The sequence below is a fragment of the Oryctolagus cuniculus genome, chromosome 16, assembly GCF_964237555.1.
Source record: "Oryctolagus cuniculus chromosome 16, mOryCun1.1, whole genome shotgun sequence".
Classification (NCBI taxonomy): domain Eukaryota; kingdom Metazoa; phylum Chordata; class Mammalia; order Lagomorpha; family Leporidae; genus Oryctolagus; species Oryctolagus cuniculus.
The window spans coordinates 20,636,430-20,657,623 of record NC_091447.1 but is presented as its reverse complement, the minus strand read 5'-3'; the positions used below and the strand labels follow the sequence as shown (position 1 = coordinate 20,657,623).

General features: G+C 45.1%; 1 protein-coding gene across 9 annotated transcripts in view; it reads left to right on the top strand.

The window, feature by feature from the left end:
* CPVL (carboxypeptidase vitellogenic like) overlaps nucleotides 1-21,194 on the top strand; it is a 139,489-nt gene that overhangs the window by 56,589 nt on the left and 61,706 nt on the right. For all 9 annotated transcript variants that reach the window (XM_051853265.2, XM_051853263.2, XM_008261573.4 and 6 more), the window contains 4 exons: nucleotides 11,377-11,499; nucleotides 11,891-12,022; nucleotides 16,961-17,059; nucleotides 19,341-19,514. In XM_051853265.2, coding sequence (XP_051709225.2) covers nucleotides 11,377-11,499; nucleotides 11,891-12,022; nucleotides 16,961-17,059; nucleotides 19,341-19,514 — 528 coding nt within the window. The remainder of the gene's footprint in view (nucleotides 1-11,376; nucleotides 11,500-11,890; nucleotides 12,023-16,960; nucleotides 17,060-19,340; nucleotides 19,515-21,194) is intronic.

Genomic DNA, 21,194 nt, shown 5'->3' with positions numbered 1-21,194 from the left:
CATGTGGGAGACCTGGAGGAAGCTCCTGGCTTCTGGCCCAGCCCTGGCCATTGTGCCCATTTGGGAAGTGAACCAGTGGATGGAAGACCTCTCTCTCTCTCTCTGTGTCTCTCCTCTCTCTCACTGCAATACTTTCAACTAAATAAATAAATATAATTTCTATTATTTAGGGCCATTATGATACAATTTAATGTTTTTATATAATTAGGCTCACTTGTATATGTTGGTTTCAATTTTAAAATTTGTCTTTTTTCATTCTTTTAAATTTATAGCAATTTCTAAACTGTGTATCAACCCATAATATATTGAGCACACAGGGTATTAGTAATATATTGAGCACATTGGGTATTAGTAATATAATGGTGAACAAAATAAAAAAAATCCTGCCTTCATACATTCAAAAAAGGTTGACAATGAAAAATAAAATAAAAATATAGTATGTAGTGTGACATCAGGCAATGATGATTGTCAAAAGAAAGATACAGGAGGGCAAAAATTGGAGAGCGAGGAAGGTGTGATTTTTGGATGAGATCATTCCGGACATGGAGCCTTGTGTTCGGAGCTGAGAAGGAACAGGCAGGTGAATTCCGTGGAGCCCTGCTGCCCACGGTGGGCTGTACACCGTATATCATGTGTGAGGGAAACCAGTGGAGGATGCAGCATTCACTGGGAGAGTTAGGGTTGAATTAGATAGACTGTCATGAGGAATTGAGCTTGTGTTAGGAATTCAGTGATCAATAAGACATCAAAGGCTTAATACTTAGAAGTAGAATGAAGTAACTACAAAGATGAATTGCACAGGAAAGGTACAGATAGCTAAGTGACAATATGGGACCCTCAGGAAAGGCCACCCAGAGTGGGTAACAGTTCAGCTGCAGTTTTAAGGATAAACAGGGGTGTATTAGTCATACCTTGCCATCAGGACATGTCTCATTCACTGGGCTTTGTAATTCTGTGGTTTCAGTCTCAAGGAAATTCTTTTGACCTGGTGCCCCTTTTCTTCCACCCCATGCTGGAGCAGATATAGTCCACAAGATTGATTTCTCTTTTTCAATAATTCCGTCCATATTCCTGAATCTCCTATGATCCACTTGGACCCCGTTCCTGTCCGAAGTGGGGGCAGGAGGATGAAGCATACAGAGTGGCCTGAAACAGTGGTGCCCGAGGCCTCCTCCAGTGTCCTGGGACTGGAAGGATCACAGTGCCCCCTACCCCCCGGATGCACAAGGCCTGAGAGTGAGAGCTGAGTGACTTCCAGAGGGAGAGCCGAGGGCTGACACCAGAGGAAGGCCTGAAAGGAGGCTGGGAGGACATATTCAGATGTCCACTCGAAGGGAGTGAACAAGAACACGAGCCTCTGTTTTTCTCAAGGGAAAGGCAAGATAATGGCCTAGGAACTTCCTTTCTTTAAGCTTGCTTGCTTCTCCTTCTCCTTGGAAAGGCTTCTCCAGCTGTTTAGCAGACTACACTTCAGGTTCACTTAGGATAATGTGGAACCTCTATCTGTGATCCACTGCTGTTCCATGTCTTCCAAGCGATTTTAGGGGCAGACAGTGACATTCCCGTCATTTGATAGCAACCCTGGAAAATGCCAAGTCTCCACCTTGAAACAAAGAGAGATCTGCTTAGTGTGTAATTTCTTGTCTTGCAAATAATGTGAGGGTATTGTTAACTGTGACGCTGAACTTTTAGCAAAGATGCAAAAGTCCTGGATGAAAAACTTGACTCATCTATTTCAGTTCTGCCTGTTGGTTTTGTACATGTAACTTGCAAATGCATAAAGCAAAGGAATTTTTCTGTTTGCAGTCTTTGCTGCTGGGATGAATGCTTTCCAGGAAATCTGTGCCTCACAGGAGGTGCAGGAGCACGTGAGTGCAGGACGCAAGGCCTACGTAAAGACGCAGTTGTCGGGAGCATAACCTTCCTAAGAATGGGATGCACTGATTCTGGGGACATTGCTTTGCTTAAGGAAGGACACTGGGTAATGAAGCCTTGATGGTGTCTTATTACTACAATGTGGTATTTTTCCAGCCTGGATTATTCCAACTCATTGTCTTCTGTTTTTAGGCCAGAAGAAGAATGAAAAAGTGGAAGGAGTTCTGGATTAATAATTAGGAGATCTGGGATCACGCTGGATAATTCTAGGAAAACCTTTTTAAATTTTTTGATTAATTTATTTGAGAGAGAGAGTGAGCTCTCTCGCTAGTTCACTCCCCAGGTGCCTGTATTGGCTGGGACTGGAGGTCAAGCTGTAGCTGGGAGCTGGGGGCTCAATCCGGGTCTTCCACGTGGTGGCAGGGACTTGAGCTGTCACCTGTGGTGTCCCAGGGTGTGCATTAGCAGGAAGCTGGAGTCGGGCCAGAGGCAGCTATTGAGCCCAAGCGTTTCTGTATGAGACACTGGCATTCTAATCACTAGGCTAATGCGTGCTCCCTCTAGGAAACCCTCTTAGCTTCTCTGGGCCTCTGTTTTAATCTTAGAAACAGAGGAGTCAGTTTTTAAACGAGATCAAGTCCAGGGCAGTTCCCTAGGCTTGCTCGTAAAGCATCTAAAAGTAATTGCACTTTTAACACAGGACCAACCCGCCCTCCCTCTTTCCACCACCACCACTGCTGGGAAAAAAGTGTTTATAAATATTTCAAGAAAGTTCCTTTCCCTCTGAACTTAATTTCCTCACACTCTTAGGCAGGCTGAGCAAACTGCTGCTCAATTATAGAATGCTCCTTGAAATATAAAAGCATAGATCCAGAAATGATTTACTGATTTTCTATGCAAAACCCCTGGACCTAAATATCCTTCACGTTTGTGTGCTTTGAATGAGGGTAGCCTGATGCTCAAAGAGTCTGGAGCAGCTGTTCAGAGCCCTGATATTGGTACAAGAGAGTCTGGAAATAATAATAGTACCTACTGCGTAGCATTGTTTTGTGTGTTTAATTAGCTGATCCTCCTCAACTATTTAGCATAGACGGGCTGTGATGAGCACCCAGCACGTTACAGTGACTGCCATCGCTCTCCATGCGGAAAGGCCGCGTGAATGCATTTGCCTCCAGAGCACGTGGCCTAATGCATGTAGACAGAAGCTGCAGTGTTAATCAAAGCTGTGTTCACTCGTTGCTGGAATGTGCCATTGTTTCCTCTTCTGTGGCTGTTTTTTTTTTTTTTTTTAATTTATTTATGTGAAAGGCAGAGTCAGAGAGAGAGAGAGAGAGAGAGAGAGAGAGAGAGAGAATGAATATGTTCCATCTTGCTAGATCACTTCTCACCATGGTCAGGGCTGATCCAGGCCAAAGCTGCGTACTTCATCTGGGTCTCCCACGTGGCTGGCAAGAGCCCAAACACTTGGGCCATCATCCATTGCTTTTCCCAGGCCATTGTCAGGCAGCTGATTGGAAGTGGAGCAGCTGGGACATGAACCAGCACCCATGTGAGATGCTGGCATCATAGGTGGTGGCTGTACCCACTATGCCAGATTCATGGCCCCTGCGGCCGTGATTCTGAAATCATTTTTAAAAGAAATAGTTCACTTTGCCTGAAAGATAAAGATGAAGCTTAATGGTCTATATTAGACAGTCGATTGGTTTTAAATTTTATTTATTTGAGAGGTGAGAAAGAGAGCGGGAGCTCCGGTCTGCTGGTTTACTCCCCAAATGCCCACAGTGACTGGGGCCTGGTTGGGGCCAGAGCAGGGAGCTGAGAACTCGATCCAGATCTCCCACATGAGTGATAGGAACCCAGTCACTTTGAGCCATCAGTGCTGCCTCCCAGGGTCAGGTCTGCCTTGGCAGGACGTCGGGAGCCAGAGCCAGGGATTGAACCCAGACATTCCGATGCGGAACATGAGTGTCTTAAACACTAGGCTGAAAGCCTGCTCCTGTTTGTTTGCTTTTTTGACAGATAGTAGCAAAGGATGTCAGGATCCACCCCAGGCTCCTTGACCCTGTCCTGTGGACCCCTGTGTCATTACAGCAGAGGGAGTAGTGTGGGCCTGTGGCCGTCTGCCTGAGCTCCTGCCTTCTCTTCATGTCTGCCCAGAGCACCAACTGGAATTAATTTTGTGTAAAGGGAGACAAATGTGTCTGTAAATCACTCTCCTTGAGGCATGAAGAAAATGTGCTTCAAAAAGAGAAGCGAGCTGCGTTCAGCTGCCATAATTAGCTCTTTGTTGGTGTTAGCCTTTCCAAGCGAGCGGCCGCTCCTGAGATTGCACTTGCTCTCCAGGCACAGGCGCTAGACCTCTCCCAAGTATCCACAGCCCTGCTAGACGGCAGGCAGGTGACTGGCAAGGTGGAGGGAACTGTCTATTGTTCTCTAAGCTTGTGGCTTCTTGTTCCTCTCCAGGGTAAGATCCAGCACTTAGGGGTGATTGTGGCAGTAGAGGGATGTGGCTAAAACTGGGCATCTCACCTCAATCAGCAGAAAGCGGTGGACTCCATAGGCAGTTATGCAACTGTGGCTAATTTAAGAGCCAGATACGACAAAACTTTGAAGCAATTTAAAAATTAGTTAATGAGTTTAGTAGGAAAAGGTATTTTCATCTGCTGGGTGAAATCCTGTTTGGAGCACAGTGTTGGACAGCCCTGTTGAAGCCATCATGTTCCTTTGGGCGGAGGTGGTGAGAGCTTTGCTTGTTTAATCTGTTTTAGACAGTACTAAGCACAGTGTTCACTGAGTGTCTTAGAGTAGCCTTGTGCATGGGCTGTTGCTAGACCAAGTGAAAATATCAATGATATTGCCGTCTCGCATGTTTCCTTTTCATTGTCCTTTTCCCTCCTATACTAAGTTCCAGGCTTTGCAAACTCCCTTTCCTGTTCTGTTGTTTTCCAGATCCACTATATGGTCAACCTGCCACCTTCAGCCTTCTTCTCCCAGATTGTATTGTGCTAACCTTTGGGCTTCTTCCATCTCCATCATAATTGTTCTGTTTCTCTCCCCAGTTCTGATTTGTCACCAGCTCACTGGCTCTTAGAAAGGACTTGATCAATTAAACCCATGGGAAGGTGTTTGTAACAGGAGACTTTGGAGAACCCTTGTGCAAGTAGAGAAGTGACATCTAAGGTAGGGAGTGGGAACTCTCCTAGCAGTAGGCCTGCAATCATTTTATGTAGATCTGCACCATTGCCCTGTTGGTTCAGGCTTGAGATCATTGAATTTGATGGCTAGAAGGGAGCCTTCAAGAATGTCTAATTCATATGTAATTGAGAATGAGTCATGTGGCAGGCATTATGCTAAGCACAGTGTCATGCATTCCCTTGTTTGATCTTCATAGTCACCCTATGAATTAGGTGCTGTTATCACTATCCACATTTTGCAAGTGAGATCACTGAAGCTTAGAGAAGTTAGTTATGGCTCAACACAATCGCTCAGCCAGAAAGTGGAGGAGCCAGAATCAGAACTTACGTTACTTTGAACTTTGCATTACTCTGGTGAAATACTTGAGTCAGGCTAACTTTATACAGGGAAGAAGTTCATTTTGGCCCATGGTTCTGGAAGTTCACAATCCACCATCGGTCAGGTCCCATTGGTATATCTTCCAGTGATGACATTGCTGGGTCCCAAGAACATCATGTGGCAAGAGGGAGTCCACATCTGTCTACGTGTCTCCTTGTGAAGCCACTGGGAATCAGTCATGACAATCAATTCATCCTAACAACCTAACCCAGTCTAATCACCTTCCATGATTAAATAAAACTTCTATCCTTTTAATACCATTAACTTACGACTTTGGGGCTTAAACTCCTGCATGAGTTCAGGGAGCAGATTGTATTCAAACCGAAGCGGAACCTAAGCAGCCAGACTCCGCAGCCTGAAGGCTGCAGTGAAGGAATTAGCTGAGGGTTGTAACCCTGCCTGCAGAGATCTCTGGAACTGAGTACTCTCTCCTTGAAACTGCATTGTCGTCAGTACTGCCTCTTCCCACAGCACAGACCCGTTTCCCATAAAAGGAATCAAGTATCATCCTCTTCCATTATTCTTGCAGAATCTCTGGGTATCAACCTTAGACAAACACAAAGGAAGCTCCCTGGCTTCTAGGATATCTGTGTCTCTCTGTCCCAGACTTCGTTTTTATCATAAAGACTTGGCTTTGATGATAAAGTTTTATAGAGTAAGTAGAAGTTTCAAGTGATATAAAGATTTGAATTCCTTGGAATGCAATTATTTTTTGAGGCTTGGAACCTGCTGAATTTTATTAGATAACAATCAAGCTGTTTTAACTCTTGAGCCCATAATGAGTGTCTATTTTTGGTTATGTTCATCTGTACTTGCCAATATTTTGTTTTAGAATTGAAAACGAATTTGTGACTACTTAATAAGTTTAATATTACAAAAATCAAGGCTTATGCTGCAATCCAAAGAACTGAACAGGGGCATATGGAAATGTTTGCAAGTTGGGTCTCTGGCTCTTGGGTTGTGTTTCCAAATCAAAGCAATAAGTATTTATGGATTCTTTAGTTGCATAGGAAAGAATAGGAGTAGATGAGAAGTCATTATAAGCTTTGTCTGAAGGGAGCTACCATGCTGGACCAAGGAACCCAGAGACATAAGCAGTGCTTGATCAAATGAGATGTCCAGGTTGGGGACAGGAAATGCTAAGTTGAACCCATTATGCAGCTTCAACCTTATGAATTCTATCTACAGTGAGCAAACAAAGGACTTCGTTCGTTGACTGTGACCTAGTGGGTTCATACTCCTTATTTAAAAGTCAAATTTGCTGCAGTCTGGCTTTGAGACAAAGGGGTTTATTCATCTAATTGAGTCACCTGGCTTCAAACTGGGTTTCTCCAAATTGGCACTGAGGTCAGATTAAGTGGGCTAAGGGTACATTTGTTCACCTCTGCCTGTCACAAATAGATTTTTTTTTTTTTTAAACAGAAGCATCCTCTCGGTGCTAAAGACAAATATATCATTTGGAAGGCAGCACGTACCTTTGTCTGAGTTTATGTGACTACAAGTTGGCTACAGATCAAAACACATTGGCTTTGTGTCTGTGCCTGTACAGTTTGCAAGTTTCATTTTAAGCTCATATTTAAGAGAAGTAGATGCTTTGATAAAGTCCTATTCTTGTTAGAAGCCTTTAAAAAAAAAACAACGCAGCAATGTGGTCTTGAAATTAGATGACACATGGTCTAGAAATGTCTAGGAAATTGTAGCGATTACCACAACACGGCTTTTCTCATTCATTACTTTTCTCAACTGACCGTTTTAGGACCACACATCTCTCCTCAGAGAAACTAATGGTAGCGAGGAAGTGAGACCCAAGGCTGGAAGAAATCCAGCTCACCCTAGTCTAATCCTGTCCTCTTCCGTGCTTGCTGGTGTTTCACTGCGTTACATTAAGGATTTTCACCAGCATGGGGTGCTTGCCTTGAGTGTCCAGCCTGTGCGTGAAGTTCCCCTCCAGGCACTCAGCTTCTCTTACTCCTTCCGTTCTGGCTCTAGCAAGGTGCTTGGAGAGCTGAAGGCCGAGGATGGGTAAGACTCTTTCCCAAAGGGTAGCCCACCTTGTTTCCTCTTGGAGATGTGGAGGAGGAGGAGTGGCCACCAGGCCAGCAGTGGGTCTTTCAAAGAGGCATCATTTTAGCCAGATGGCTGCTGAGTAGGACAGAGCAGGGCAAGGGGCTAAGAGTGACCTGCAGGGCCTCCATCTGCCATTCCTGAAACGGACGACCCCCGTTTCTGCCACACAGAGGCTGGGGAGTAAGGCCTGCGATTGGGCAAACTTTGTTAGGTGCATCTCATTTCAGAAGTTGTTGCATTTTGCTAATAAAGTTCGGAATTTTTTTGTGTGTGTGTGTGAAGTATTCCTAGAAGCAAGGAGGAGAATCAGTATAATTGCATTGACTTTTTTTCTATTAAACTTCAGTAAGAAATGTAGCCCACTGAGAGTAGTTTAAACAATAGTAACTATGAACATATGTGAAATTTCTGTAAGAGGACATTGTTTCCATTATAATATTATTCTCTGACACTTTTTTTTTTGTTTCTGGAGGAGCTGATTGAAACTTGATTTTTAGATAGGAAATATTTTTTCTTCTCTTAAAAGTAACCGGAGGGCAGTGGTACAGTACGTCGACTGTTGTTGAAACATGTAAGAAGGGAGAAATGCACACGGAGTACACAATTACAAGTTCCTTTAAGTCCAGTTTCTTGTGTTTTTACACATCTGGATAATTAAGCAAGCATTACATTCTCTCTAGGCTATTTTTACAAGTACAATGTGCTTCTCACGTGATTTCCATTAGGCCATTCCAAACATCATTTACCAACTCAGAAAGATTGCACACCAGAATTCAGATATTCTCTCTCTCTCTCTCTCTCTCTCTCTCTCGGGGGAAATAAGGCTTGAGAGCTGAATTCCGAGATCCTTCTGATGTAGGAAGAGAACTGGAGGTTTATTGCTTCTTTAAGCTCCAGCAAATACAGGCATGTGCAAACATACCCTAATATCTCTAGGCCTTCATGTTGGAGGTGAGTTCAACTTATGGTCACCATGGGAAAAATTAACCAAACAAGAACAGTGCTAGAATTTGCAGCTTGAAGTGCCTTTAAATATAAGAAAGTCATCATAAGAGGAGTCTAAAATCCAGATGTGTGAATTGCTAAGCTAGTGGGATTTGTTGTGTTAGATGTATGTTTATCTGGCTGAGTGCCTCATAGGGAAAGTCGTGGCCGAATCCTAAAATAATATGTGTTCAGAGAGTTTCTGGATGTGTTTTCCCTCTTTTCTTTTATAATGGCTTTGATGTTGCTCTGAGCTTTTATGAGGCCAGAGTCTGATCTGATGTTGGGAGGTTGGGGTTAACTCACAGACTTCAGGGCAGCATTGACCAGCTGCTGCCCACATTGGGGAGTGCACTTGGGAGGTCAGAGCAGCCCTGATTCTGAGAGCTCTGGCTGGTGTTGCTGTTGTTGTCATGGGAAGAACCTGGAACAAAAGGAGCAAGAGTTCATAAAAGTCACGGGATCATAATTAAAAGCTAAGGGGCCATCTAATTCATTTCCAATCCGTAGGGAAATCACACCTAAATTCTTCCCCCACTGAGAGGCAATCTAATCTTTGTAAAAAAAAATACATAGGAAAGGAAAAACTGGGTGAAATAAAACATACTTGATTTATTGTCTGATAGTTTTTTGAAGTAAGTTGGATGGTCAAAGAAATAATTAAGTCGAGAAAGAAATGTTGCAAGAAAAATAAGTTTGATTTTGTAAAAAGAAAAGGAATACAGAAATATGTCTCAACAAGGAGAGTGAAAATAATTGAAATTTCATTATAATGTTTCAGTGTCTGTTTTCCATAAAATAATCCTATAATTGTCTACTGAGTGAGAGTTTGAGTCACTCAACCAAAGGGATGATTAATGCAAAAGGCAATGAGGGATTTGTCACACTGACACCAAGCAAGGAAGTGTATGATAGTCATTAGGAAGCATAAAATGAGATAAACATTATCACTGCTAGCTTAGCAGACATGGACTGAATATTGAATAATCTGGCTTTAGATGTGATTTTGGAACTACCCATCTCACTGTCTTGTTTTCACAAATGGTCAACTTAGCAAACGTGGTATGGACAAGTGCAAGCTTTTGTTCCAGATTCATGTATACCCCAGGACGGTTGACTGAAATGTTTGATATGAGAATTGGGCGCTGTGGAGGCAGTTAGCCCTGGATAGAATTCCAGCTGGGGACAGACCCTTGTTTTCTTCATTGTATCGTAGAGGAAAACAGTGTCTCCCCTTAAGTTCACTCAAAGGATGTGAAATAGCCGAGTTTATAGAGATGCTCAAATTGAGTGGGGTTTTTTCTTAATTTCCTGCCTGGATATATCCCAGGTACACATGATGGTCACAAGAGAAAGGTACCATAAAAATGCACATGTTTTTGGCTAAGTATTTCCTCATCAGCTTATAGAGCAATTTAAAGTACATGGCCTTCCATCTCAGATTCAACAGAGGTGTTTTATTGCCAGGTCTTAAAGCAAGATGACTTGAATGATTATATCACTGGAAGACATACTTTTTAGTATTTGTACTGATTTCCTGTAGAGAAGAAATATTTAGAAGTAATGCCAAAGAACTCGTTCTTTTGCCAAGTGTTTTTTTTTTTTTTTAATTTCATTTATTTGAAAGCCAGAGTGAATGAGTGAGAAAGAGAGCGAGCCAGAGAAAGAGAGAGAGATCCATCTTCCATTTACTGGTTCACTCCCCAAATGTCTATAAAAGCTACTGCTGGGCCAGCCAGGATGAAGCCAAGAACCTGAAGTTCCATCCAGGTCTCTCACATATGTGGTAGTGACCCAGTCCTTGGGCCATCATCTCCTGAATTCCCAGATGCAGTAGCAGGAAGCTGGATCAGAAGCAGAGGAGCTGGGACTCCAGCTGACCCTCTGATATGGGATATGGGTGTCCTGGAAAAGCTGAACTCACTGCACCACCTTTGAGTATGTTTTCTGCTGGGCAGTAGGGCATCCTGGGAATAATAATCCATGAAATGGAAACGTTGCTTTATCATGTCTGAGTCAACATTTCCATAATGTATTTTTTAGAAAGTGTGAACTTTATGCAGGAAATTTTGGTCTTTATTCATTCTTCTGTCTCTTCCAATATCTAGCCGTAATGCCTTTGACAGAAGAGTTGGCCAATAAGCCTATAAGTTGTTGAATAAACCCTAAAATAATAAAACATCTTTACCCATTAAATGGTTACTTGAGAATATGTGCTTTTTTGTCATCTTACAGAAATTTTATTTGATGAATGTTCACTTATTGTCAGTAACAAGACAGTGCAGCACAGTTATGCAATAAATCTGGTTTCAGACATAGAAATGCGTTCTTATATTGCCAGAAGGAAGCTAAAATGTACTCCTGAGTTTGAATGGATAAATTGTTTTGATTCAGTGCCTTTCCTAAGTGATTATTACTGTACAAGAGAGAGCTGCGTCCATGAAGAGATCTTGTCTAAATTATATTTTTATCATAACTTGGAAGGAATTTAGATTATGGAGGGTACCATACAAGGTAGAACTCTTTTTTTTTTTTTTTTTTTTTTTTTGAGAGACAGAGGCAGAGACAGATACAGGCATATAGAAAGCTCCCATCCGCTAGTTCACTCCCCAAATGCTCACAGTGGTGGGGCTGAGCCAGGGCAAAGCTGGAACTTGGCATTCAGTCCAGGTCTCCCATGGGAGTGTCCAGGACCTGACTGCTGCCTCCCAGGGTATGCATAAGCAGGAAGCGGGAATCCGGAGTGGAGTCGGGACTTGAACCTAGGTGCTTCCCTAGACCAAATGCCTGTCTGTATTGTTATTTTGATGAGCTTCAGTGTGTAGCATTGTACTAGCGTGGATTTGTGATGGTTTGTTCCAACTCTGTCCTTCTCAGTCGTATGCAGGGAAGTATGTGCCGGCCATCGCGTACTACATCCACACTCTCAACCCCGTGAGGGTGTCCAAGTTCAACCTGAAGGGAATCGCTCTTGGAGATGCATATTGTGATCCTGAATCAGTACGTGTTTTGATTTTTCTTTCCATATTGTCCTGTATGGAAGCTAAGTGCCCCTTAATCAGATGGAAGGCTCCTCTCTGAGGCCTACCTTGAGAAAGGGAAACACTAATTAAATTTATGACTTAAATCTTCTAGCTTTTAGTCAGTGCTTCAACATGTCAACTTAGTATGTCAGCCCATGTTGGCATTTAGTGCAAGTATGTGCATGTGTGTGTTAGGTTTTGTGAGATGTGTGTATGCGTTGTGTATGTGTGCCTGTAATTGCCTTACACAGCTGATGCCAACACAAGAGTGACAATTAAAGAGGGTTACTCCATCAAGCAAACAGGCTCCCGTCACTTCTGTCCTGCTCCGGGTCTGCGGCTCTGACGTGCGTCTCTTTTGTCCTCAGATTATAGGCGGCTATGCAGCATTCCTGTACCAAATCGGCATACTGGATGAGAAGCAGAGAAAGCACTTCCAGAAGGAGTGTGATGAGTGCATAAAACACATCAAGAAGGGGAACTGGCTGCAGGCCTTTGAAGTGAGTTCTGGGGCCCTGTGTTACTCCCGAGCAATGAGAACCAGCTGAGTTGAGGAGGGGGCGGCGGCAGCCCCAGGCAGCTGGGGGCAGTGCTTGTTAGAGGAGAGCGCGCTGCCCTGCCGTCTGAGAGGGGCAGGCTCAGGGCTCACAGCAAACACAGGAGTTGCCTGTGTTGCACACCTAAGATGGTCTCGCAGTTTACCTGTGTCTTTCGTCAGCTGTTTCAGTGTCTTGGAATGCTGCTTGGCACCTAGAGGCCTCCCCATCCTATGGCAGTCTGAGGAAAGGCTCCCAAGGATGGACGCATGTGTGCTTCCACGCGCACTCTCAGCCGTCCATGGGGGCATAGCCACGCACAGGGTTTCCGCTGGAGAAGTGGCTGCAGTGTTTAACAAACGTCACGTGTTCCTGTGTGTCAGGAACAAAGACTACCAAGGGCAGTAATTTGAAACTTCTACAAAGGGCCAGTGGAATTTGTGGATATTGTTACAGTACTCCCCTAAAATTAAATTTGAGAATCTGATAATATGGTCAAGTTCTTCACCCTTTTGTTTTCTTCTTTGGTTATTTCAAGTGGAAGCATGCATTAAATATTATGATACAGGAAGCTGGGTATTTTTTTTTCTGCCAGTGCAAAGGCCATGTGTGAACAATCACTCTTAGGTTCTTTTTTTTTTTTTTTTTCTTAAGGGTTTATTGATTTATTTGAAAGGCAGAGTTCACTGAGAAGGAGAAGCAGAGAGAGAAATCTTCCATGCAACTGGTTCACTTCCTAAATGATGTCAATGGCAGGGCGCTGGGCCAGGCCAAAGCCAGGGGCCTGGGATATCATCTGACTCTCCCATGTGTGTGGCAGGAGACCAAGCAATTGGGCCATCTTCTACTGCCTTTTCAGGTGCATTAGCAGGGAGCTGGATTGAAAATATGGCATTCCCATATGGGATACCAGCATCGCAGGTTGCAGCTTAACCCCCTATACTGCAATGCTGGCCCCCTTAGGTATTTTTGCCATGTTTATGTTTGACACATCATAAATGAGGCAAAGGTTGGATTTTGAGGACTGTAATCTGGCTGTTGTTAGTCATACACATTGTAGCAATACCCCTGGCATCTTTTTGTTATTGAGGTAGGAGTCTGATATTAACTATATTCTGGGCATTGCTGAATGGTAGGTTCCTATCGAGACAGGAGACATGCAAATCTGGGGAAAAGAAGGGGTGGCACAAATTTATCCTCTACTTCACAACAGGAGGCAGCCCCCCACCCCCCACCCCGAAGTCTCCTAAGCCAGTGACTGCCCTTGCTCTGCATTCTGACCGTGGCAAGCTGCGCAGGTGGATCAAGAGAGGGAAATCCAAGCTGTCCCGCAGGGCACTCAGGAGCTGTCCTTTGTTGGTACAGGGATAGCAGGTGTGGCTTCAGGATTTCTTGCATAGTTGTAACCCAAAGGAAGAGAGATCTTGGAGACATGGAGAATCATGCTTCAACTTGCCATGACAGTGCTTTCAAGACTGTTTTCAGGCTGTCTGCTGCAGTGGTCAGAAAAGGGGAAAAGAAATGAACTTTTAGAAATAATATCAGGGGCTAACACTGTGGCACAGTAGGTTAATCCTTCATCTGCAGCAGCAGCATCCCATATGGGCGCAGGTTCTAGTCCCAGCTGCTCCATCCGATCCAGCTCTCTGCTATGGCCTGGGAAAGCAGTAGAAGATGGACCAAATCCTTGGCCCCCTACCCCCACATGGGAGACCCGAAAGAAGCTCCTGGCTCCTGGCTTCAGATGGGCCCAGCTCTAGCAGTTGTGGCTATTTGGGGAGTGAACCAGCAGATGGAAAACCTCTCTCTCTCTCTCCCTCTGTCTGTAACTCTACCTCTCAAATAAATAATAAATAAAATCTTAAAAAAACCACATCAAATTGTATGTGATGTTAGACCAGTTTACAAGAGAGACACTTGATATGTCTTTAAAGAAGCACACGGGGATATTTGAGAGGCCCAGAGGCATTAGGAAAGCAGGGAGAAGACCGTGGCGGGTGCTGGAGTAAGCTGAGTGGTGGAACTCCCAAGTATTCTGTGTCCTCAGAGATAAGAAGACGGTGGCATAGGAGGCTATATAGTCCCAAACTACATTTGTCAAGAAAAAAAAACAAAAGCAAAAATAACCCTTGAAGGTATGGAAGACCTGTTTGACCATTGTCCCAGGGTCTTCCATGAAGACTGAAAACATAAAGGTGTTTGCTTGTCCAAGACAAGTAGACAGATGATACTCAGGGCAGTAAACTACTGGTGGTTGAAATGTATTTCAGTGAAGGCAATGGGAGACTCCAAGAAATTCTGAAAACAAGAGCATACACTGTCATAATTTCCAGCCTAAATGATAAAGCCTGTTTGCTCTGATTCTTTAAAACGGTTTAGTTAATCAAAGACCAGCTGGAGGGGCTTTAGAGATAGATCATACACTACCCCTTTACACACACACACAGATATGCACATGATCACACACATGGACACACATAGATATACACAGTCACACATACAAGCATATGGACACACACATGCACTTAGCCAGATACACACAGGAACATGGTCACACACACAGAAATGCACATAACACAGTGGACACACAGATGTGTACATGGGCACCCAGAGACATGCATACAGTCAGACACACAAACACGTACATGGTCACACATACACATTTTACAGATGAGGCTGGAGGGGCCCAGGTGGGGTGCAGTGAATTTCCAGGCTCACAAAATTCTCTCCTTGTGAAACAAGTTTGGAGCAGAAATTGGATTTCCTGAGTCTTTCCCCCCATCCTTATCTGTTGTGCGGCAAATGAGTTGTAACTCTTTTTGAAAGCAAATCCCTCTGTAAAGGTTGACATCATTCACCCTCCCATTGGTGTTGAACATAGTTCTAAAGATGAGCTCTGAGAGCGACGTGCCTTCAGGACAGCCGCTGGGCTGTCACAGTCCTCTGGGTTCAGGGTTCACCGTCGATGGTGGTCATTCCTTTAGAAGCAGCCCCGTGTTGTGCACAGCCAGGTGAGGGGACTCTGAGGACTGGTGGCATTGTGGAAGAATAGTAATTGTCCCCGCCACCACCACCCCTTTCCCCAGTGATGTTCTTTGCCATATGTGCTCCTTGATCCTGGACCAATGTTAATATAAGTCAAGTTCCTTCATGTTTGATGAAGAAACATATTTAAATAGCGAGGTGTTATGGTAAATCCAAAGCCTGGGCAGAAAGTACTGAGGGCCAGGATACACTGCAATCTGTCTGCTGGGGCAGCCGGTAAGGGTGTGGCTGAGTGTGCAGGCTGGGGCTCTGTCTCACCTCTGGCATTGTTAGGGGAATGTCCTTAGCAACCTCTGTGTGTTTCTGTAAAATTAGGGTAACACTGTCTCTTATAAGAAACCCAAGTTCATGTTTGATGGACTATTTTCAAAATCTGCTAAACTCATTTCTTAAAATGATTTCACAAGGACCTTGTCCTGCCTGCTTACAACTTAATGTGTCAACAAACCCCCCATGTCCACACTCTGTTCTGCGATTCCTCCCTTCTGCCTCACCTCGCTTTACCCAGACCTGGCTCTCCCCTGAGGACACTGCAGTGGGCTGCAGGGCGGCTGTCCCCCGCCCACCTTCTTTGTGCCGCTAGGTTCACAGGAAGAGCAGATGCCCCCATTGCGGCTTCCCGATCACAGTTCCTGCCACTGCCTCAAGCACTGAGCTTTGCTTTCCTGTTCTGGGCGGGGTGGGGGCAGGGGACGGAGGGAGGGCTCCTGCTGTAGTGTGTGCCGTGCCCTGGTCTCTCCTCCTTGTCCTCCGAATCGCTTAGCTCCTGCCCCACTGTCACTCTCCAGCATCACTCCTGTCATCGTTGTTGATGACCGCAGTGTCCACGCTGGTGACCACTTTAATACTCGTCTCTCAATGCCTTGGCGGCCTCTTGTACAATCTCATCCTCCTTAGCTGCTCATTCTTGCTACCAAAAACCCAAAACAAGACAGAAAACAAAAACAAAAATACTCCAGCAGCCACTCCACAGCCTCACATTCAAACACCTTTCTCCAGCTACCACCATGCGTCCTTCCAGGTCACTTGTACCAACCCTACAGGCCCACAACCCGCTGATCCCAGAGCCTCTTCAGGACCTCTTGAAGGCTGTATTTCTCTAGTTATCCACCCAAAAGCCAAGGTCAGCCCTTACATACATCCCCAAGCCCCAAGCCCCTCTCAAGGTCCTCCACACCCTTGGTTAAAGCCCAGCCCTGGCTGCATCTGTGTGTGCCACCCCACCTGCCTCCTCGCAGCTAACGGTGGCTAGAGGAAAGCACCCGAATTGCCCACTGCTCCCCTCGCAGCTGCTCATGGGGCCTTCTGAATCTAGCAGTCCAAAGTGGACCCCACCAGCTCCCGGCTCTTGGGTCTGGGCCTATGTCCTCTCTCCTGCTGTGGGTGAGCAGTCCACGACCCACACTAAGGCAGCTCTTCCTGCCGGGCTCAGGGCCACTGTGGAGGCCTCCGGGCTGGCTGTGGGCGCTGCCTGGGATGTGCCTCTCTTAACACGTCTTAATTCTTGCGCATGCTCTAAGTGAGAGCCTCCTCCCTGCAGGGTCCACGCACGCGTGCACACATGCACTCCACACTTCCTGCTCTGTAGCCGCCTTCACTCTCACAGCCTATACATTTCACCTGGTGATGCTCATTTATTGTACCCTGTAAGCTTGCGACAGAGGACTTCCGGGCCGTCTGGTTCATGGCGATTTCCCCTATGCCTAGGCCACTGTGTAGCCCAGAGGATGTGCAGCCAGTGCCTGTTAAATGGAACCTTGACGAGTGAGGGAGTTATTGAAGGAATGAAGTGACACAGCCCGTACGTTGTCACTCAGCCTGATGTTTTCCTTCTCCCTTTCCTGTCTCCTGACCTAGATACTGGATAAGCTACTCGATGGCGACTTAACCAACGAGGCTTCCTACTTCCAGAACGTTACAGGATGTGTTAATTACTACAACTTTTTACAGTGCACGGTAACCACACTTAAACATTTTTTTCAACTTAATTGTTTTTATTTTTTGAGATAGCATTTTAAATTTACATAGTAGTTAAGTAATGCCTAAATAAAGAATTCAACAAACATAAAGTAAAATAGCATTTTAAAAACCATAATAATATTTGATTAAAGCTTTTGGCAAAACCAAACTTCACCCGAGTTGGGAAGTATTCTGAATGACTTTCTACTATTCAGATATGTCCAAGCTGTATTGCATTGTTTGGTCTGCTATTCCATGGGGCCTCCCACCACTGCTGTATGTATTAGAATCTGACCATTGCAGATGTGTGATATTTCAAATAACTCCCAACGATTTCTGCTCAGCACAGCCTCCCCTCCAAGTAGAGCTTGTTATACAGGGCTGCTTTTGTGAAGGGTACAGGCTGGGGTTGGCGTTCTGGGTGTCAGGTCTCAGGGTTTCAAGCCTTTTTATGAGTCTCTTGAAAATGGCCACATTCTTTGTTCCATACTTAAAGCAACTAGGATAATCAAAACTGCCAAAGCCTTTATGAAAATATTTGCCTTGTCTTACTTTTAACTTAAGATGTTTAGTTCATTAGTGAGGCCCTCACTCCAACCCCTCTGGAGTATTTCTTAGACTATTCAAGTAGTTTGTTTCATAAACGTGGGCCAAAGTTGATGTCTTGGGTAGAATTAATCAAATAAGAGAAAGGGAGCTAGAGTGGAAGTTTGGATTTGTGTAATGCATATGATGATGTGTTGTGTCTTTAAAATTGCCTTATTTATGAACTCTTTTGTAAATATAAAGTTCATTTTGGTGGAATTTGCCAGCCCTGTGGTTTTGGGTTTTGATTCTACCAAGAAAAAACATGAGGCAAGAGAGAAGCAGAATTTTTGATTACATATATATATTTTTTTTTATAAATTTTAAATTTTAACATACTCACAGTTATAAAAAATTGTAGATGAAGCACAGCTTGTCATGCCCTAAGAGTTTTGTAAGGTGTGTGTGTGTGTGTGTGTGTGTGTGTGTGTGTGAAGGTATTTCCTCTTCTTTTCTTTGAGTATTGTGTTTATAACAGAGTTGACTTTTTTTTTTTTTTTACAGATTTTTATTTATTTGAGAGGTAGAGTTAGAGACAGAGAGAAAGGTCTTCCTTCCGCTGATTTACTCCTCAGATGGATGCAATGGCTAGAGCTGGGCCCATTTGAAACCAGGAGCCAGGAGCTTTTTCCGGGTCTCCCACACGGGTACAGGGGCCCAAGGACTTGGGCCATCTTCTGCTTTCCCAGGCCATAACAGAGAGCTAGATCAGAAGTGGAGGAGCCAGGATACAAGCCAGCACCCCTGAACTGGTACCCATATGGAGTGCCAGTGCCACAAGCAGAGGGTTAGCTACCATGCCACAGCACCAGCCTCTGTTACAGAGACTTTTAGGCAGTGTTTTCTTTCTTAATATGGCTCACGGACAAGTTTTCCTTTGTCTTGTGTTCTTCATTAAATATCTGTTTTTACCTTAGATTGATTTCCCCCTTAAATTATAGTCAGCACAGTTTTTTTATGTGTGGTTTTGATACAGAGGAGAACATGGGAAAGAAATCTCAGCTTCTACTTCACCACCCACCACCTCAGCCCCATGAGACCCACTTGTCCTTCCTTCCATGGAAACTCCACAAGGAGAAAATTGATTTGGATGCTCTCACCTCATTCATTTTCCATGTCTTTGCCTCCAACACAGTAGCTCATTGGAGGCACAGATTGCAAAAGATAAATTTCTGAAAAGGAAAAATCCAGCGTTTGCAAGTGGGTATTGGCTCCAGTAGGATCGGATCATCCACATTTGTCATTAGTAAGCTGGCATCCCATGTGAGCTCAGGTGTGAGTCCTGGCTGCCCTGCTTTGAATCCAGCTCCCTGCATGGGAAAGCAGCTGATGATGGCCCAAGTATTTGGGTCCCCGCCACTGACGTGAGAGACCCAGATGGAGCTCCAGGTTCCTGGCTTCTGCCTGGACCATCCACAGCCATTGTGGTCATCCAGGGAGTGGACCAGTGGATGGAAGATCTTTTTCTGTCTCTATCTCTCATTCTCTCCCTCCATCATTTTGCCTTTCAAATACATAAAGTAAATCTTTTAAAAAGTTACCCTCATATTCCCAAGTGAAAATTTCCAGAGTGGGGAAAAGTCTGTGTTGTTCACTGTGTCACCCGCTGGGAGAAACGCACAGCTTTCCCAGCCTGCTGGTGCTGCCACCCAGTCACGGCCCCTCACGTCTTTCTGATGCACCCTTTGGCCAGGAACCTGAGGAACTAAATTACTATGCAAAGTTTTTGTCGCTTCCGGAAGTGAAACAAGCCATCCACGTGGGAAACCACACTTTCAACGACGGAGAGGAAGTGGAGAAGTACTTGCGCGAGGACACAGTCAAGTCCGTGAAGCCGTGGCTAAGTGAGATCATGGATAATTACAAGGTAAGAGAGCTCCTTCAGTGAGGGTCTATTTCAGGAGCTTCGCAGGTGACCCCCTGCAGAGGCCACTTGGTTCTAGTTGTAATTTGACTCCTACTTTTTTTTTTTTTTTTTACTTTTACGATGTTTTATAAAAAAAAAATAGCTGCTTCTTGAATTCTTTAAATTACATGTTTATCTTTTCTCTTTTAAGCAAACTGCTTAACCCTGATCATTCATTTTTAAGTTTCATTTATTTTTAGATTGATTTATTTATTTGAAAGGCAGAGTGACACAGAGAGGGCGGAAGGAGAGAGAGAGATCGATCAATCCTCTATTTGCTGGTTCACTAGAGAGAGAGAGCTGGGGCTGGTCCTGGCGGAAGCCAGGAGCCCACAGCTCCATCCAGGTCTCCCATGTGGGTCACAGGGGCCCAAGTACTTGGGCTTTCCTCTGCTGCCTTCCCAGGCACCTTAGCAGGGAGTTGGATGAGAAGCAGAGCAATGTGGGACTGAAACCTGCACTCTGATATAGATGCCTCGCTCACTGCACCAGTGTGCCTGCCCCCTGCTGGTTCTTTAAAGTGAAATCCCTTCTGGCACCTGTCCCCTCTCATCCTTTCTTGAGAAAAGGCAGGCAGCAGAGCAGAGGGAATGGCTGGCCTGCGTGAGAGCCAGTTGCCCTCTGGTTTACTTAGTCTGTGAATCCCAGTGAAGTCAGGGATGAATGAGATCTGCTGGTCATTTAAAAAAAAATAGATTTTGCCTAATCATTGTATCCATTCACTTTGCTCAGTCATGGCCTTTATTGTGTCTGCCTAAAGCCACTCGCTGCCCTGGAAGGTCAGGTGGACACGATGAGCGAGGCCGGCCCATTCTCAGACTTCGGGATCTAGCACCGTGTTGTCTGGTTGAGGTGTTCCACCTGGGCTGCTGCTGGAGGAACCAGAGGGGAGGGAAGTCACAGAAGAGGACTTGAGGAAAGGAGCCAGGGCCCCAAGGACCCTGACCTTGAGGAAGGACACTCGGGACAGTGGCTGGGGAAAGTCGTCCTGCCTGTTCTTTGACCACCTCTCCTGGTCCTGCGGGGCTGTTGTTTATCCTAGGGATGGTATTGGGGCCATTCTGAAGGAGAAGTGAACCTGGGACAGAGGAGAGCCCCATCTCCCTCCTCTCTCTGTCCTGGCAGGGGCAAGGGTGGTGTCTGGGGGGAACACAGGGCAGGAGCAGATGTTTGGCCTGGTGGGAGAGATGCCGCTGCCCGCATCGGAATGGCTGGGTTTGAGTCCCAGCTGCGTTCCTGACTCCAGCTTCCTGCTGGTGCAGACGCTGGGAAGCAGCAGTAATGGCTCACATGATTGGACTCCTGTCACCCACATGGAGACCTGGATTGAGTTCCCAGCTCCCAGCTTCTGCCCCAGCCAGGGGCCACTGCAGACAACCGAGAAGAGGACACGCAGATGGGGGCACGCTCTCTAGCTTGATTTCTTCCTCTGTCTCTCTCCAAAAATCATTTTTTCAGGTCAGCCAGTAGCCCATGAGGCACCCTCGGATGAGACAGGAAAAAAGATGTCGCCTCCTCAGTATTTACTTCAGTCTATCAGAAAGTGTCCTAACACACTGCTGTAGTGACAGGCGGACTATTTGCTCCCTTCACTGGCGTGTTGAATATACATTTCTACAGCGCCTGTGTAAGGACTCGTGT